The following is a 20,274-nucleotide window of genomic DNA, read 5'->3' as shown; positions in this document are numbered from 1 at the left end:
TATTCTAACTATTATTAATTGCTTTCAAATAACTCCCAGTATTTCACTGAAGAAGGTATTATATGTTTGCGCACAACATTTTAAAAAAGTAAAGGCTAAGACATAAGTTAAATGCTGTCAAGGTATACACAGTTGCCTTAATGAAGAAAGAAATGGGTGAAACACACAGTGACCAGCCGCATTGATTACATTTCCTCAATCTTGCTCCCTTACTCCATTCTCAATCAGATTTGTACTACCAATAACAGCTTTCATAGCACCTTTCCTTTTCCTTAAATGTCACAAGGCTTTCAACCATAATCTTACGCATTCTCCTTCTTTCCAGAACCACAATCGGGTTCCCCTTACCTCACCTCTGTGTCACAGCCTCCACCATTTCCACTACCTTAATATAATGTCAAGACCAAACACATCTATTCCTTCCCCTTCCCTTGTAACATTCCACAGAGGCCATTCCCTCTGCCAACACCCTGCTACATGACCCAATCATCCAACACCACCTCGCATTCTCTTGGAATCTTCCTATGCAAGTGCTTTCAAAGTCATTAAATGGGGTCACAATTTTCAAATTAATGCACAGTTGGCAATAGCAAAGCGAGTTTCATGAGAAATTGATGTAGCTTCAAGTGACAAAAGAGTTTTGAGACGAGTACACATGTCAATTCAGCAGAGTTCCTTTTTAATTTTGTGTTATTTATCTTAAATGTTAATTTGGTTTCTGTTTTCACCGATTCTGCCAGATTTGCTGAGTATTTTCAGTATTTCTTATTTTTACTTCCAGTATATGCAGTGTTTTTCATTTCTCACGAGCCAGTAGTTAATAATAATGTCCATTATTGCATTTTATAGCTTCAGATGATGGCGAACTTCCCACAAGTAGCACTTTGAAAGCTTCAGAGAAGTCAACTATGGAGCAGTTAGTAGAGCGGGCGTGCTTTCGAGACTACCAGCGGCTGGGTCTGGGAACTATCAGTGCAAACTCATCACGTTCCAAGGCAGAACACTTCAGGATAACTGCTGTCAATAGGATGTATTTACTATGCAGAAGGTCAGTATGTTTTATGTGTTCTTTGCAGCCAAGGTTAGTGCTTGATGGTGGCACAAAGGCATTTTGGTGAATTGATGTGCAGGTCCTCAGTATCAGTGAAATACTTCAAAATCAATTAAATGGAATCACAATATTGACACCAATGAAATGTAGGCAATAACAAGCTAGTTTCATGTATAGTTCATAAGTTTCAAGTGACAAAAAAGAGTTTTTGTCAATTAAGCAAAACTCCTTTTTAATTTTGTGATCAGCTACTGCATATTGAAATCACTTGAATACTATATTGATATTTCTGTACCAAAGTCTTTAATGGAGCACAAGAAATGTATGTTGGATCGTTTTTAAAATGTTATGCATACATGTGCTCACTTTGCAGCAGTGGTCATGAGACAGTGATCAAGAATGGGAGCCTGACTTTTTTTTTGCTTTGCTCAACACCCGAGCTTTGGGACACTTTGGCAGAATTGATTATCCAGACACACATCTTGCGCACAACATTGTGGGAATATGATATTGTAACAATAGCAAACACCTGGCTCAAGTAAAGGTCAGGATTGAGTAGTATGTATTCCTTGATACAAAGTGGTTAGAAAAGAGAAAAAGGAAGAAATGTAACCGTATTGGTCAGGGAGAATGTCACAATGCTGGAGGGTTTCCGAGAAGGGGACGCACACAATATATTTCACTAGAGTTAAGAAACCAGAGATAACATCATACTCTTGGGGTATTCCATCAACCACTAACCAGTATAAAAGATTAAAAGGAACAAATTTATTAGAAAATTACACCAACGTACCAGAGCTCTAGAATAGTTGTAATGGAGAACTTTGTACAGTTTTAAATAGTAATAATTTAATGGAAAGAGTTTCTGAAACATTTGAAAAAAATTGTTTCCAACCCAGGAAAGAAGGAGGCATGGCTGAATCTGATTCTGGGAAACTAGATGTGTCAAATGAATCAAGTATCAACAGAATATTTGAAGGACAGTGGTCAGAGTATAATAACTGTTCCCAATGAAGGGCTTTTGTCCGAAACGTCGATTCTCCTGCTTCTTGGATGCTGCCTGACCTGCTGTACTTTTCCAGCACCACACTCTCGACTATCATAACTGTTAGTTTAGCAGTGGAAAAGAATAAAATGGGAGGGCCAACTTCAACAGAGACAAATCTGACTCAAATAAATTAGAATCAAAGACTAACACAGAACTGTAACTGAATAACAGTTACATTTAAAAAAGAGATGGTTCAGGTGCTGAGAAGGTATATTCTCATGAAGTGGAATAGTAGGATAAATTACTCCAGAACTCCATGTATGATGAAAGAGCTGGTGCACATGATAGACAATCAGTTGATACTAGAAATGAGAGCTAACTGAATACGCAGTTCAGGGGATATTGAATAGAAAATAGAGAAGCAAAGACAGAAAATTAAAAGAGACTGGCATCTAATGTACAAAGTAAAAAGGCAGTAGAAAGAAGTGTGGGATTACTTCGCATCATGGTTACAAACATGGTTAACATACTGAATGCGTACTTTGCATCTGTCTTACCCAAGGAAAGAGAAGCTTCCCGAATCATTGTGAAGGAAGAGGTAACTGAGATACTGGGTGGACTAAAAGTTAGTAAAGAGAAAGTATTAGAAAGGCAGGCTATACTTAAAGATGCTGAACCACCATAAGCAGATGAGATTTATCCAATGATACGGAGAGAAGTAAGGATGGAAATTGTGTAGGTTATATCCATACTTTTTAATCCACCTTAGAAACAGGAATGGCACTCGAGGAATGGTGAATTGCAAACGGTTGGCCTTGGTGGCATTACTTGCTAACAAATATGATTTTTTTTCCAGGACTTCCTCTTGCCAATGGGTACTGAAGAATTATCCCTTCATTCAGCACATTAGTCCGAATCTGTTTCCTCTAAGCAAAGGTCTCTCAGGCATTGACATCAATGCTGCTTTTCTTGAGAGAAACCTTCAAGGAATCTTTGAAATACTTCTGTTGTCGTCCTGTTATTCTAGAGTCTTCCCTGAGGTGGGCGGAGAAGGTTTGCTTTGGCAGTCAGAACTTAAATACCCTAAGCAAGTGGCCAGTACATTGTAGTTGGCATTGAATGATTATGGCCTTGATGCTGGTGCTATTGGCTCCTTCTAAGATGCTGACGCAGTATGCCTGTCCTGAGGTTAGCCTCTCAGTTCATACCTTTTATCCTCTCCCATTCACCTCTCGCTCTGGTGAACTATCACAGCAAACTTGACTTAAAGAATCTCTGCCACCCCTCTGTACTGAAACTACATTTTCAATCAAATTTCCATTTGTCAGTAATTCACTCAACCTTCGTCTCACATTGCTGTGGTTCTAAACTGCTGCTATCCCACACCGTATTCCTTATTAACCATGTGGTGAATGAACACATAGCTAAAGGGCTGACATACTAAAGAGGGTCATTTTCATGGGATAAGGCATCAGTTCTGAGACAGGAAGAAGTTGCACAGATAAAATTGGTTCTACCTTGATTCTATAGATATGTGAAAAGGAGAACGATTAATAAAAACAAATGTAGGTCTCTCTCATTTGAAACGGGTAAGTTAAAATGGGAAACAATGAGATTGTAGTTCAGTTAAGTACATATTTTGGTTCTTTCTTCACAAATGAGGACAAAAATAACACCACAAAGATGTTGGGGAGCACAGTGCATAGTGAGACAGAGGAACTGAAGGAAAACAGTGTTAGTGGGGAACTGATCTCTCGGAAATTGATGAGTTTAAAGGCTGATAAATCCCCAGGTCCCAATAATCTATATCCCAATGTACTTAAGAAAATAATGGATGCATTGGTGGTCACCTTACAAGATATTATAAATTCTGGAACAGTCCCTCTGGCTTGGAAAGTAGCTAATGTAACCCTTTTATTTAAAAAAGGGAATAGAAAACAGGAAATTGTACACCAGTTAGCTTGGGATTGGTGGTAGAGAAAATGCTAGAGTCCATTATAAAAGATTTTATAGCAGACCATTTGGAAAATAGTGACAGGATTGGACAGATTCAGCATGGTTTTACCAAAGAGAAATCATACTTGACAAATCTACTGGAAATTTTTAAGGATGTAGCTAGTAGAGTTGATATGGGGGAGCCAGTAAATGTGGTTTACTTGATAATTCTGAAGGCTTTAGAAAAGGTCCCAAATAAGAGATTCACATACAAAATTAAAGGCATGAGATTTGGCATGGATAGAGAATTGGTTGGCAGACAGGAAATGGGAGAAATAAAAGGTGATTTTTTTTCGAGTAGCAACCAGAGACTAGTGGGATACCACAGGGATCACTGTTCAGATCCCAGCTGTTCACAATATATTTTAAACATTTAAAATTAAATTAAGTTATTTATCATCACATCTAGAAAGAAACAGTGAAAAGAGTCTTGTCGCCACAGTCCAGTGCCATTTTGTTACAAGAAGAATAAAAAGAAATTACATAAATAAGAGTTCATCTTCTTTTCAAGGGATCTTCAAAAACAGTTCCAGGGCTTCTGCAAGGTGTCCGCAAGGTATCTCAGGCCTCGAATTCCTCACGCATCAGGCCTTCCACAGCCAGGAGTCCCTATTCCAGGGACCGCCTCTGCCACAGCAACCTGCTGCCATGAGAGCCCACACTGGGCACCACCACCACCGTCACAGATATCAACCCACCAAATCCACACTTCAGGCCTACCGCGGCCAGCAGTCCTCACAGCGCTGCCACTGCCAACAACTCACTGAGCACCGCTGCAGCTTCACCATGATATCAGAAAATGAAGAAAAGAAAAAGATGAGAAAAGAGAGAAAAAGAAAGATGCAGCTGGCCTGGAGTGGATGGGCTTAGGAGTCCAAACTACTGTGCTGATGTTGCCGGATGACGGAATTAAATATAATACCTTAAAGTTTACAAATGACAAAGTTAGTTGGGGTGAACTGTGAGGAAGATACAGAGATACTTCAGTGTGATCTGGACACTGAGTGGGCAAATGCATGGTAGATGAAGAGTAATGTGGATAAGTATAAGATTATCCACTTTGGTAGCAAAACAGGAAGACAGCGTATTCTGTGGTTGGCGATAGATTGGGAAAGGGAGCGGGGCAACAAGTCCTTGTGCACTGGTCACTGAAAGTAAGCGAATAGTTGCAGCAGGAAGTGAAGAAGCCAAATGGTATATTGACCTTCACATCAAGAAGATTATATTACAGGAGTAGGGATATCTTTATGGAAACTTACAGAACTCTAGTGAGACCACACTTGAATGTTGTGTGCAGGTTTGGTCTCCTTACAAGAACATAAGAACTCAGAGCAGGAATTGGCAATTCAGTTCTTCAAGCCTGATCAAAACCATTTGATATGATCATGGTTGATCTTAACTACCTCAATTCCACTTTCCTGCCTGCTTTCTATAACCTTTCAAGCCATTACTAATTAAAAATCTGTTAATCTCCTCCTTTAAATTTATTCAATATCCCAACATCCACCACAGTCTAGGGTAGTGAATTCCCCAGCTTAATGACTCATTAATGGTCCTTATCCCAGAGCTGTGACCTGTCGTTCTGGTTACCCCATATGAGGAAGCGTCCTTTCTATATCAACTTTGTTCATCCCTTTCGCATCTTGCATTCCTCATTTAAATCATCTCTCATTCTTCCAGAAAGAAAGGTCTAATCTGCACATTCTCTCCATCAGACCAACACCTCATCTCTGGAATCAACTTAGTGAACCTTCTCTGAACTGCCTCCAAAACATCTACATCCATCCTCAAATAATGGGGCCAGAATTATATGCAGTACTCCAGATGCGGTCTCAGTAATGCCTTGTATAGTTGCAGCAACACTTCCTTACTCTATTATATTCCTTTAGCAATAAATGCCAAAATTCCAACTGCCTTCCTCATTATCTGCTGTACCTGAAGACTAGCATTCTGTGAATCATGCACAAGAACACCCAGGTTCCCTCTGTACCAAAGCACTCAAGTTTTTATCCATTTAAATAGTTGACCTTTTTATTCCTACAACTGATATGCACAATCTCGTACTTATACACGTTAAACTTTATCTGCCAAAGTTTGGTGGATTCACGAAACATAGCCATATCCATTTGTCAATTTCTTATATCTTCATTGCAACTTACTTTCCCACCTATTTCAGTACCTGCAAATCTAGCTGTCGTATTCCCGATCCCCGCATTCAAGTCATTGATATAGATTGTAAGTAGTTGGGGTCCAAGAACCAAACCCAATGGGGTCTTGCCGACCAGTAAAAGCCACATTTATCCCAACTGTCTGCTTTCTGTCGGTTAGCCAATCCTCTGTCCAAGCTAATAAGTTAGCCTAATCCCATGTGATCTTACCTTGTGTATTAACCTTAGCCTTATCAAATGACTTCTAGAAGTCCAGATGTGCTACATCTACAGGTTCCTCGTTATCCATATTGCTTGTTACATCTTCAAAGAACTCTAGCAAATTAGTGCGACATTATTTACACTTTATAAAACTATGCTGATTCTGGATAATTGTATTTTGACTTTCCAACTGTCCTGTTATTACATCCTTATAATGGAATCTAACAATTTCCTAATGAAGTTAACTAGTTGGTCAGTCGTTTCAATCATTTTTTGAAAAAGGGTATTATTTTCAGTGTATTGAAAAAGGGACATTTTTTCAATACACTGAAACTTTTCCAGCATTCAGGGAATTTTGGAATACTATAGCCAATGGATCCAATATCTCTGCTACCACTTCCTTAAGACCCTGCGATGTAGGCCAACATGTCCTCGGGACTTGTCTGCCTTAAATTACAGTTGTTTACTCGGTACTCTTCCCTTGTGATAACAATTGTTCTAAGTTCCTCCTCTTCTATTGCCTCTTACTTTTGAGGGAATACAATAATGATTTACTGGACTGATGTCTGGAATGGCAGAACTGCTGTATGAAGAGAAACTGAAGTTCAGAAGAATGTTTTTTAACATAAGGTATAACTTTGAATCCTGTAAACTCTAACAGGACTCGACAGGGTAGGCACTGAAGAATGTTCTAGATGACTGGTGAGTCCAGAAAAAGATCACAATTTAAGGATACAGGGTAGGCTATTTAGGACTGAGATGAGGAGGAATTTCTTCACCAAGGGAGTGATTTCTTTGCCACAGAAAGCAGTTGAGGCCAAAACACTCAAGAAGGAGTTAATGTAGTTGTTAGGGCTAAAGGGACCAAAAGGTATGGGGAGATCGCAGGAATACGATACTGAGTTGGATGCTCAACAATGATCAGAAGGAATGTCAGATCAAGTTCGAAGGGCTGAATGTTCCTATTTTCAATGTTTAATAACTGGGAATCTACTACATATGTAAGGAGCCTCAATCTAAACAGAACAGAGCAAGATAAATAGAAAGGGAGGGCAGAAGTAATGGAGTTATACGTAGAGTCCAAATAGATATTAAACATATCGTCAATCTAATCCTAATAAAAGAGAGTTAATATGACAGTGTCTATATAAAAAAAAAGGAATTGAAGGCAGTAGTGATGTGAGAAGCCAACCATGGAAATTGTTGGAGCATGGCTACAGGGAAATAAAGACTTAGAAATTAGAGGTTGAAGGATATAATACATTTAGATACAGTAAGGCAAATGAGGAGATGAAGTAGCTGTACTTATTCAGGATAACATGATGACAATAGGGAAAAATAGTATAGTATTCAGCAAGAGATGAAATAGAATCAATATGGATTGATAGAAGGATAAATCCATCACATTAATAGACAGCTTAATAATTGAAGAGAGACACAGGGAAATTTATGAAATTAGAAATTGAAGAAGAAAATTAGAATAATGAAGATCATGAGGTATTTCAGCCATCTTACATTATTGAACCGAAGACTCAGATCTGGTTAGGAATGAATTTATAATTTAAAACAGCAGAGGGAACAGATATTAGAGACATTGCTAATAATTCATTTTAAAAATGTATATTGCTAGAAGGGTGGTGGATAGCTAATATAATTGCTTTGTTTAAGGAGGGTAACAGAAGATATCCAAGCAATTAAAGATCAGTCCACTTAACATCAGTGGGAGGAAAAATAATAAATCCTTTCTCAAGGAAACAATAAAACATCTAGAAATAAGAAATAAAGTAATGAATTATAAGCATAGACTTCAAAAGGGAAAATCTTGATTGACAAACCTTATTGAAATTTTTGAGGTGGTAACAGAAAGTAATGCAGTAGATGTGTTTTATCAAAATTTTGCACAATGACAGAAGGTGAATCGTGATTATTCACGAGGATTAGTGCTGGAGGCACTGCTGTTTACAATTTATTTTAACTGTTTGAATACTGGAGTCAAGATACATTTTGTGAATTAGCAGATGATGCCAAGTTATGGGGGATTTTCAATACTGATGAGGACTGACAACAATTTTAGTATACTTGCAGAGTTAAATAATTAGCAGTTGAAGTTCAACATGCAAATATAAGATAAGGTAGCAAGAATACGTCACTTATTATTCAGAAGGTGAAATGCTAGGTAGAATCTTGGAGCAAAAATACATTAGTCATGGCATATTCGCCATGGTTTAGCAAGGTTATAAAATGAAGAGATTTTATTCTAGAGTGATAGAATTGAAAAGTTGTGTTAGACCTGTATTGAAATTTGTTTGGACCACGCAATGGGAATTTTCCAATATAGAATACTGCAGCCTCACTTCACTGCATTAAAGGCAGTATTCCTGCTAAAAGACATTACTTAATTTTTCAGTGAAGTTTAACTTGAAATGAACATCCTGTACACTTGTTTCACAGTTGATGGAAAATATCAGGTCAATATGTTTTTAGTCAGTGCAAAGTTGAAATAGATTGTTAGTAACTTTTATCTCCCACTGTCTCCTATCTGTAAATTATGCTGGTGAGAGCTCTTAAGCTGATGCAGTTGAAGACTAGTTAAGAGAGGAGTTCAGACAATAGAGACCAACAAGAAGCTGAGCATTAGAATTGCAGTAGTATAGGGCATTGGTGCATATCTAGTTGTCCGGTTGAAATGCTTGGCAATCACAATAGGAATGGATCTGGAAAAAGACAACACCAATGAATCATTGCTAGTATTGAGAGGAAATTAATAAATATATTACGTGTTTGTGTGTACATATAATCTATATAACAAAATATACAATATATGTTGTGACTTTCTTGACCTTGATATACCCAGTCAGTGCAGTACTTTTTAAAGTATGATTGTTGGTGTATGGTAGGAAAAGGCCGCAATTTGTGCACAGCAATGACCCAGTGTTAGAAAACTGATAAATCCATTTTTAACGGTTAAACATCATAATCATCAGAAGACAATTGAATCGACAATGCAGTCAAATTGCAGAAGTGGGCCCAAACCTCCCAATTATCAGCCCAAATCCCAATGTTAGCATCTAAGGAATTCTGGATGGAACTGAACACTTCGCAGTCATCAACAAATAATTTCACTTCTGACCTTATGTTAGAGGAAACTCCAACTACTTTATGAATGAGTTTTTCAAAAATAGTTTGAGACTAGTGCCCCAAAAAATTCTTGGCAGAGTGCAAATGTATAATACCGTTTGTTGGTGAGTCAGTACCATTTGACAGCATAGTTGAAAACTAATTTTTACTTGCTGATTGCAAATAGGCTCATAGAATGGTGATTGGTTGAATTGTATTTATCTTGCCCTTTGTGGAAAAAAAAATGTGATCAGTCTTTGTCAGAGTTTCTTGTGTGCGAGTGCAATAGCTGTAATGGAATATTTTGAACTTTTTAATTCTGGAGCATTGGATTTCATTATAGTAGAGATGTTAATTGGTTATGTAGATTTTTCCTGTTTTGTTCAGTTGTAGGATATGAGTGTCACTGGCTTACCATTTCTTGTCTGTCGCCAACTGCCCTTGAGAAGGCTTGGTGAACTGCCTTCTTGAACCACTGCAATCCAAGTGTTTTAGGTTGACCAACAAAGCCCTTTTGGAGGGAATTCCAGGATTTTGACTGAGAAACAGTGAAGGAACAATGATTTATTTCCAAGTCAGGATGGTGAGTGGTTTGGAAGGAAACGTGCAGATTACGGTATTCCCATATATCTGCTTACCATGTCCTTCTGGATGGAAGTGATTGTGGTTTTGGAACGTGCACTCTAAGGATCTTTGATGAACTTCTGAAGTGCATCTTGTAGATAATACATTCTACCCCTACTGAGTGTCAGTGGTGAAGGGAGTGGATGCGCACTGAACTGGAATAAATAAAACTAGCACCTATTTTTGAGGTGGCCCATGTAACACTTCTAGCTAAAGATGGTAATCAGTGAAATCTTTGAGAATATGGAAGTTCAGGGAACCACCTCCTCATGTTACCTGCGTGTGAGAGCTCTGCAGAAGATTGAGCTGATACATTATATGCATGATTGCTTAGCTTTGTGCATTGTATGTGTTGCTGCAATCTTATGTTACCGGGTTAATAATCACTTTTAAGTGTATTGTATGCTGTCCTCAGCAGGCTGTTGCACACTTCAGTTATCAAAGGTTGATCACCAAGCTTGATGAAGGAGTAAATCATTAGCCAGGCCTTGAGGTTTCAGATTGTAGTTTGCAAATTTACTGGTGATGGACACAGTGCCTCAAAAATAACCAGTTTTCAACTGCTAGATCTGTTTTCAATCTTGCCTATGTAACAGTGATAATGCCACATGATGTGTTGATGGATATCCAATCTCATTGTGAAGATGGACTTAACCTTCACAAGGAAATCACAATGCACACTTCAAGTAACATTTTTATGAACGGATATATTGTCTGTAAATGACTTGCAGTGCTATCAATCATAACACTTCCAAGTTATTTCAAAAGATCTGTGCATATAAGAAATGAGTGCTAAAAGAGAAAGGCTTATTTTGTGAATCCAGTAGACGAAGAAATCTTAAGTATTTGAAAAAAATGATTTGTTCAAAACATCTTTTTGATTTTTTTTGTGCTCAAATACTGTTTGTCTCATATTTCTATTTTTCTGGTCACTTTGCTCATTTTTAATTCATACTTTCCATATCCTAATCCTGGTTTTAAGTTGTTTTACATAGTGATCTATGGAGAAAGTGAGGACTGCAGATGCTGGAGACCAGAGTTGAAAAATGTGGTGCTGGAAAAACACAGCAGGCCAGGCAGCATCCAAGGAGCAGGAGAATCAACTTTTCGGGCATAATTCCTGAAGGGCTTATGCCAGAAACGTCGATTCTCCTGCTCCTCGGATGCTGCCTGGCCTGCTGTGTTTTTCCAGCACCACATTTTTCAACAATAGTGATCTCCTTTGATCCATATCCCTTTACACCTTTGATCAAAATTCTATCTCAGATTTAAAATTAGCACCTGATCTAGTTTCAGCTGCCATTTGTGGAAGAGAGATTCAAACCTCAGCCTCCAGACAATCTGAGAACCTACAAATTACTCTTGCATTCTGTTACATGCCATTTAACCAATTTCCCAGCCATGTCAATAGTTTGCCCTTAACTAAGATGGAAGCCCACAGAATTAAATGTCTTATGTGGAACTTCATGAAATATCTTCTGGAAGTCTACATAAACAACGTCCATCGACATTCCCCATCCATTACATTAGTCAACCCTTCAAACAGTTCAAGAGGTTTGTCAGGCATGAGCTACCTATCATTAATTCAGACTGGATCTGCCCAATTAACTGAAAATTTTTGAGAATTTCCATCCTTGCTTATAGACTCCAACAATTTCCCTGCCACAGATATTAGGTTAACTGGTGTGTAATTCACTGGTTTCCTCTTTCGGCCTCCTCAAAATGCAGAGCAACATGCAGTTTTCCAACCCAGAGGATGATTCCTGATTATGGTTAGGGGATCCGTGATGTGCTGCCCTACTTCTTTTAACACCCTCTGATGGAAGCAGTCAGCACTGGGGATTTGTAACTCTTTAGTTTCATTGATTTCCTCATTACCAATTTAAAAATCACACAACACCATGTTATAGTCCAATAGGTTTAATTGGAAGTACACTAGCTTTCGGAGCGACACTCCTTCATCAGGTGATATCAGGTGTTGTGTGATTTTTAATTTTGTATGCCCCAGTACAACACCGGCATCTCCAACTCATTACCAATGTTTTATTTAGGTTAATTTTATTCAGTCTCTGATTGGACACTGTATCAGATGGAACATTGAACAAGACATGTTAAAAACCAGAACAATGATACTGCCCTATATTCTTTGTTAAAATATAAAGGCAACGAAGAACTGTATTTATGGAAAGTTAAACTTATGGATTTTTTTTCTAATTCTATTGGGGTGGTCAGTCACTGAACATATTTACTTTTAACAATAAAACAAGGATATTATTCAAGAGTGGGGAAAAGTCGATATATTGTGGACAATTTGGAAAGATCTTACCATAAACAGCAAAAAGATGATTCAGCAATTTCCCTGCAACGTCCTTTACAGACACTCAACCCCAGTAAAGTATGACCTCTATCTTCATTGTATAATCTCATACTCAACTGACAAGGTCGCAGTCATTTCTTGTCAGTGACATTGTGCACATTCACCAGATGTGATTTTCTTTATTATTGTCTCTAGGAGAGCCACACAGACACAAGTTCACTCAAAACAGAAAAATACTCGGGGCATTTTTCCAGCCCTGCCTGTTGACTTGAATTGCTAAAATAGCTCTTGACTCCTTTCCAACTCTAATAATCTAAAGACTGCCAATACAAAATTGCCCTTCAGATATTGATTTTTCCTCATTGAACAGATGCTGCTTATGGCCTCTCTCGATCTGTCTGTCCCTGAGTTGTAAAAGCTCAGAATAGTAAAAACATCAATAATCTCATGAGACAGTTTGTCTAATCACTTAATTTAAGTCATATAATTTGTTGGAAATGCTATTTTGACCCATTGTTAAAGAAGAGAATTTCTGACACTCAAAAAAAGTCACCAGCACAGAATTGAAAATCAAAAACCCATTTACCACTACTTTATAACCAACTTCCAAAATAGTAATATATTATAAACCTTTGTCTCAAAGGGCTTCAGCCCTCTATTACTGCATCATAGTTCCCATAGGCATGACTTAGGCTCTCTTGGCAACTTCGACCCATCTGAATGGAACAGTTTTATTATGGAAACGGGAAGAACAGAAGTGATTACCTCTACTCTTCATTACTGCCAAGAGCCCCTGACAGCCCATGACCTGACTCCTTCCATTCTGCTTCCAACCTGTTGCTGTTTCCCCGGTCTTCTCCCATTGCTCTTTCCATTCACTATAGGATTGGGCACAGAAGTACCATCAGTGCAATGAAAACCTCACATGCATTGGTCGATGGTATGGGTGATAAATTCCTATTTCTATTTGAATTAGAGAAGTTTGTGATCCCTAGTAGATACTCTGCCATCTAACGGGTTTATTGAAGGGATATTTTTGGGATTTTGCTAGAAATGCTTTGTATGAAATGCCAGTACACTCTTCACATTTCACTTCTAATATTTATTTACTTCTAATATGAGATCCATTCTGTTTTCTGGACAGTTAAACTTGCTGTGTCTCTTGATTATTTTATTTCTGAGAATTGATTAATTTGATCAAGTTCAAAATGAATTTATTGGAAATCTGAATTAGAATTTGAACCGCAATGAATTTGCCTATTTCCAATTTTAATGGAAGCCAAGTAAGGAATGGAGCACTGACGTGTTAATCATTGAACTTGTGTAAAAAAAAAAAGTGATGTGTTAATTTTAAGAGGATAACTGGTAGTTGAGAAAGTGTGGAGTCATCTGGTAACCAAGAACTACTAGTATGCAAGAGGAGCAGTCGTACGTCCTCCAGGTTTAACAAGTAAACATGTATGCCATTCTCATTTATCACTCCCTCCTCAAAACCATAAGACCATAGACATAGGAGCAGAAATTAGGCCATTTGTCCCATTGCGTCTGCTCTACTATCCAATCATGGATGATAGGATTTTCAAACCCATTTTCCCACTTTCTCCCTGTAACCCTTGGCAATCAATAACTTATCTATCACTTTTTTAAATATACTTAATGACTTGGCCTCCACAGCCTTCTCTGGCAATGAATTCCACAGATTCACCACTCTCTGGCTAAAGAAGTTTCTCTTTATCTCCGTTCTAAAGATTCTGCCCTTTACTCTAAAGCTGTGCCCTCGGGTCCTCATCTCTCCTGCCAATGAAAACATCTTCCCAATATCCATTCTGTCCAGGTTCAGTATTCTGAAGTTTAAAAAACAGATCCTCTCTCATCCTTCTAAACTCCAAGTATAGTCCCAGAGTCCTCAAACGTTCCTCATATATTAAGTCTTTCATTCCGGGGATCATTCTTATGAACCTCCTTTGGATCCACCCCAGGGCCATGACAACTTTGCTGAGGTATGGGACCCAAAATTGCTCACAATACTCTAAATGTTGTCTGACTGGAGCCTTAAAGTGTCAGAAGTATATATCCTTGCTTTTATATTCAAGTCCTGTTAAGATGAATGACTGCTTTGTGTTTGCCTTCCTAACTACCGACTCAACCTGCAAATTGATTTCCCCAATCCTGATGTCCACCTATACCCCATGATCCCCATGACCCAATTCCTGAGAAAATCTCTACACTCCAGCAATCACAAATTTTGCCATCTTATGTGGCCTTTTCTGAGGCACAACCCTTACTTCTCACAGGTAATGAAGATAGTCAGTTGGATTGGATTTCAGGCAGGGAATCTCTTTCTTTCAAAAAGAAAAAATGTATGTTGTAAAATTCCAGTGTTCAGGGTATCTGAGACTTCCTAGAGGTTCACAAACATAATGCCTCATTGCACCGAAACTCTACTGCAACAAAGCTGGACTGTAGAACATTGAGTAAGAGTAGTCGAAGTAGAATGAACGTTTCTTATTCATTAGTACTTTATCTTCTCTACAAAAATGCATTTGAATAACTATTTCTTCTTTTGAATCATTTACATTCAACATAATGTGTCATATCCTGAAGATATTAAACACACATGGGAAAACCATACAAAAACAGAATAACAGTGAGCAAATTATCACGTAAAACAAGCTCCAAAAATATGATTTGTTCCTTAGTGAAATTATGGTAAATATTGAGTATTTTTGACTATTTAAGAATTTATAACATAGGTTATTCATAACATAACACAACTTCTCCTTTCTTTAATGTAGTTACCCTGGACTTGTGGTAGTACCTCAGTCTGTATTGGACAGCAGCTTACAGAAAGTTGCACGTTGTTATCGACACAACAGGCTTCCAGTTGTTTGTTGGAAACACTCTAAAACAAAGGCTGTCCTGCTGCGCTCTGGCGGATTCCATGGAAAAGGAGTTGTGGGTCTCTTTAAATCCCAAAATCCACACTCAGCTGGTGAGATTTGTGCTCTATACATGCTTTATGTATTTTATTCTTTAAGGAACATTATTGAAGTGTTGTTTTAAAAAAATAGTTATTAAAACTTAGTCTTCTAATTCTTCAGAAAAATAAAACTTGTAACATTTTAATGTCCTTACTGTTACATTTTCTTTAAATATAAAGACATGAGAGTGGTCTCTTGTTCCCAATCAATTTCTTTGCTATCTATCTCAGTTGAAGTGGTCAAGCATGATTAAGCACAATTGCTCACAGTATGACTTCAGTCAGCCAACATGGGCAGATATGCTTGTACTCCAGGGCAATATATTCTTTCTGCCATAATGTATGTGCACATTTTGTATAACAGGTTGATTAATGACAAAATACATAAGCAAACAATGGGATTAAAGTAACGGTGTTTATAGTACTGAATCTAATGAATAACACATAATGAAGCAATTGACTGGTGATGTGCACAGCTCTATGGTTGAATGTTTTACAACTATATCAATCAAAATATTTAGTATTACCTATAAATATACATGATCCTAAATTTAGCCTTGATAATTGGTATCATTTGACTCATTAATTTAAATTTTCCCTTTGATTCCACTTATATTATCCATTAGTGATTTTCTTTTTTGCCTAAAATCAATAGCATTTTCATTAAGTATTCACTAGACTCTCTTTGAAATAGGATTGTAACATTTGCTGTCCTCTAGCAACACCTTCACAGCTGAGGAGAATTGAAGGATCATGGGCAAAGCATGTACAGTTTAAAACACTGCGTCCCTCAGAAAATCAAATGTGTCCGATGTGGTCAAGGCAATTTTCCACTTTTGAGCACGGCCAATTTTTTAAGTGCAACTTCTTTACTTTTATTTTATCCAAGATCACTTCTCCTTTATGTTTTGCTGTGAAATTGACAGCATTCTCTTTAGATTCAAAGTACTCATTTAGTACCTCAGGCATGCTTAATATCTCCTTATGGTGATCTTTTTGACCATTAATCGACTCCATCTTTACTTTAACTACCATTTTACTATTTGTGTTTGTGGGAGACCTTTTGGTGTTGTCTTTATGCATTCTGATATTTCTGTTTGACTTTTATTCACTTCTTTTACATCTGTGTGCTATCTGAATGCAGTTTGGTTCTCTACTGTGTTTTAAGTCATATATAAATCTCATTTCAATCTTCAGTTATCAAGGCATCTCTAGCTTTTCATGCCCTGCTTTTCCCTTTGTGGAAATCTATATTCTGAGCATAAATAATTTCCTCTTTGGAGGTGTCTAAAGGGGTAGTTACTGTTTTGCTTCCCAATTATATGATCCTAATCCACCTGCCTTAGATTATTTCTTAATTCGCTGACATGACTGCGAATCAATTTTACATTTGATCTCTCCTTGCCCTTTCCCAAAACTATTCTGAACCTGCTCATGTGAATACAATTACCCAAACACAATATACGACTTTTCCCACTTCATTCCCCAGAAGTAAGTGCAGCATAGCCTATTCTCCTTGGACTGGAAACATGCTGATCAAGAGAACTCATTTCAGGAATTCCTGTTCTTTGCCTTTTTATACTGTTTTTACGACACAAGGTAAACCCTTCTGCTAATTTAGACCAGCAACATAGAAAATATTCACCCCAGGTGTAATCTGTTAACCTTTGAGGGGCAAAGAACTATCCCAAAAGTTACTGTGTAAAGTAAAAATTAACAACTTTTTTTTAAGTCTAACAGAGAATAATAACTACTAACAACTATTTACACTCATTTCTTTAAACCTATTTTTTACCTTCCCCTTTACAATACTGGTCCGATAAAAATCCCGATTACGATTTACTAAAAAAAAGCACATTTCAAAGCTTAGCCAAGTGTCTCTGTCGATTTTTCTCTCTCTTCTTTTCTGCTTCTTCGGGATTCTGCTTCACTGGTCTTTGATAGATAAAGGTACCATTAAGAGAGTAGTTCTGCAGGCAGTCTGTATTGTTCTGTTTTTGTTGTTGCTCTTTGCCGTTCTGGGTTTCTGTTCAAGATGTCTGATATTTATACCCCAAAACATCGGAGAGTTTCATTGGTTTTAATATTACCAAAATACTAAATTCAAACTTGATTGGAGTTTGATATCTTGAGGCATAACTTAAACTAATTTTGTATCCTGGCAACACCACTCTTAGCTATTTCCACCAAATGTTACCTTGTTTCGGACTCTCTGTGCTTCTAAAAGTCCTTGTTAGCTTTACAACTCTCTTAAGGGTACTGTACCCCTACTACTTCATAACACTGTCCATATTCCAATTTGTATTAGGATAATTGAATACCACCATTATCACTACCCTACGCTCTAAATACCACTATTGTTTATCCATTGATAATTAATTTTGGTTGGTATTTTACGTATAACAAGGTTTTGTTTTTATTTCTTTGTTAGCTCCTGTGTCCTCAGAATCATCAAGTAGCCTTGAACAAGAGAAGTACCTACAAGCTTTGCTGAATGCAGTACCTAGCTTCTCCAGAATGAATGGCAGCAGCACGCTTACTGGCCATCCCAATGTCCTACTTTCTCCAGGTGCAGTTTTATAAAAGATGGTTGTGACTGTTGATGCTAGGGACTAAGGGGAGACATCTTTGAGGAGAAAGTGAGGTCTGCAGATGCTGGAGATCAGAGCTGAAAATGTGTTGCTGGAAAAGCGCAGCAGGTCAGGCAGCATCCAGGGAATAGGAGAATCGACATTTCAGGCATAAGCCCTTCTTCAGGAAGGGGAGACATTTAACTTCAGCATGTGATTTTCATTGCTTATGGTATCTCACTTTGTAAAATAATCATTTTTATTTTCTTTTTTTTTACAAAGAATGTTGGAAGGTTGCCTTCTCCAAGACTTTTGTAATGCTGCTCGGTACCACAACTTAGTACTTGGAGATGCATTGAATGGCACTGTAGTTTTCTTCCACCATTCACATAATCCTAGTGCAGCTGAGATCAGGATACATGGGTTGCTGTAGGTGGGCATTACATGATGACACATTTTTGGATATCATGCAGCTCAAACGAAACATTTCTCCTGATAAACTGGGAATCTTACCATTCTTATTCCCTGTCAAAATATTTTCTGATAGGTGGGGATGTTTAAAAGCCCAATTTCCAAAAGGTGTGCTAATGCGCATATGCAATAATTATGATAAAATGGTTTCAGTTGCATTAATTCTATTTCTCATACTGTAACACTGATAGTAGTCACACTATTAATTGGGAGAAAGTGAGGGCTGCAGATGCTGGAGATCAGAGCTGAAAATGTATTGCTGGAAAAGCGCAGTAGGTCAGGCAGCATCCAAGGAACAGGAGAATCGACGTTTCGGGCATAAGCCCTTCTTCAGGAATAACTATTAATTAGAACTAGTTATGAAACCTTCCTTTAAAACAAATGTACTGTTTTATATCCATTTTTAAATATTTAAGTAAACCCAGAATTGTTTATGCAAAATTTAATAAAGTGGAGAGTGGTAATGCGATGATAATGTGTATAGTAGAAGCTACTGATAATCAATTCAGTTGTAAAGGGTGCACTTTGAGGCATCTGACCAAGAAATTTGCGAGAGAAAATATATTGAGCTAATCAAACAGGTACTCAGCCCACACTACTTCCTGATGAAACAATGTATTTCTTGCTTTGGTCCATATTAATACTTTGATGTCATAAACTTAACCTGAGCATTTTTAATCTTGAAAATCTACTTATTTCTAGTCCTGATATTTTAAGCAGCAAATGGTTCATTAAGGATAAAGATAAGTTTTAAGAGCTTGGTTTTTCCTTGTGTGTTCTGTCTGCCACTTTTCTTACTTCTACTCCTTTTCTGAAAGCATTGATTCCTTGCTGAGATACAGTTCCGTGGGGCCAAGCATCCATTCATGTTTTACCCAAAAGATATTTAATAGTAAGTATCAGGTGAGGAATCAAAGGCCTTCTCTTGTCTCACCTTTTCTGCATGGACTGAGTATGAAACTTTGGATTTTCCTGGACTATGGATCTTAGCTACTCAAAAGTATAAACCTGAGTAATATAAGTAATTAAATTCTGTTTTTCCCTTTATCAATCCTTATTTATGGGCAAGTTAAAATCCTTTTGGTTTTTTTTTATAGATGCAGCCATTGACAAGCGATACTCTCGAGCAACCAGTGTTGTAAAGCAGGTGGTCCCAGCACATTTGGATGTGCATCTTCCAAACAGTTTTACACGTGGAGGTTAGTCGTCTTATATTCTAACCTTATTTCAAAGTTCAGATTCAAGACGTTCAGGAACCATTAAAAGATCTTCCTTTATATATATCATTGCTGTTAAGTTAGAAACTCTGATACATGGTTCTGAATGTATATGTAGGTCAGTCAAATACATCAGCACAACAGAAGCGAGTTCTAGAGCTCGGACCCTTTGCTATGGGAAGCATGGAACAGGTAGGGAGGGAAAATCATAGCTAACTAATATATCTTCTTTTGCAGCTGAGAACATTAAAATAGCGGTCAGAATACTGAGAAATGCGGATCATGAAGAGAGGAATAAAGAAGGGAGTTTGAATGCTTATCAGAAGAACTTAGCAAAAACAAAGTTGAAGTCCAAGATTCATTTGATATTTTCTGAGTGTTATTTATCTTTATACCTTTGTTTTAAGCTTCAAAGTGCTATCTCATGGCTACAGATGCACTTTCAGCCACAAGTTGTAGCTACATGTTTATCACAGTTGATACAAGAATGTGTTTTTCCTGAACTTAATTTTCAGACTTATGACATTCATGTGCATAGGCAATGAGGAAAATAGTTTTGTATAAATGATCTCAGT

General features: G+C 37.5%; 1 protein-coding gene across 2 annotated transcripts in view; it reads left to right on the top strand.

Moving 5' to 3' along the window:
- The window catches only part of sbf2 (SET binding factor 2), a 588,991-nt gene that overhangs the window by 505,206 nt on the left and 63,511 nt on the right, over positions 1–20,274 (top strand). For both annotated transcript variants that reach the window (XM_087996565.1, XM_043705904.2), the window contains 4 exons: positions 850–1,048; positions 15,257–15,453; positions 17,873–18,010; positions 19,580–19,681. In XM_087996565.1, the coding sequence (XP_087852691.1) occupies positions 850–1,048; positions 15,257–15,453; positions 17,873–18,010; positions 19,580–19,681 (636 nt within the window). The remainder of the gene's footprint in view (positions 1–849; positions 1,049–15,256; positions 15,454–17,872; positions 18,011–19,579; positions 19,682–20,274) is intronic.

Source organism: Chiloscyllium plagiosum, unplaced genomic scaffold (genome assembly GCF_037043375.1).
Source record: "Chiloscyllium plagiosum isolate Xiang-an unplaced genomic scaffold, Cpla_swu_hap1 HiC_scaffold_18, whole genome shotgun sequence".
Classification (NCBI taxonomy): Eukaryota; Metazoa; Chordata; class Chondrichthyes; order Orectolobiformes; family Hemiscylliidae; genus Chiloscyllium; species Chiloscyllium plagiosum.
The sequence above is the reverse complement of the archived record's forward strand: the minus strand, read 5'-3'. Positions and strand labels throughout refer to the sequence as shown.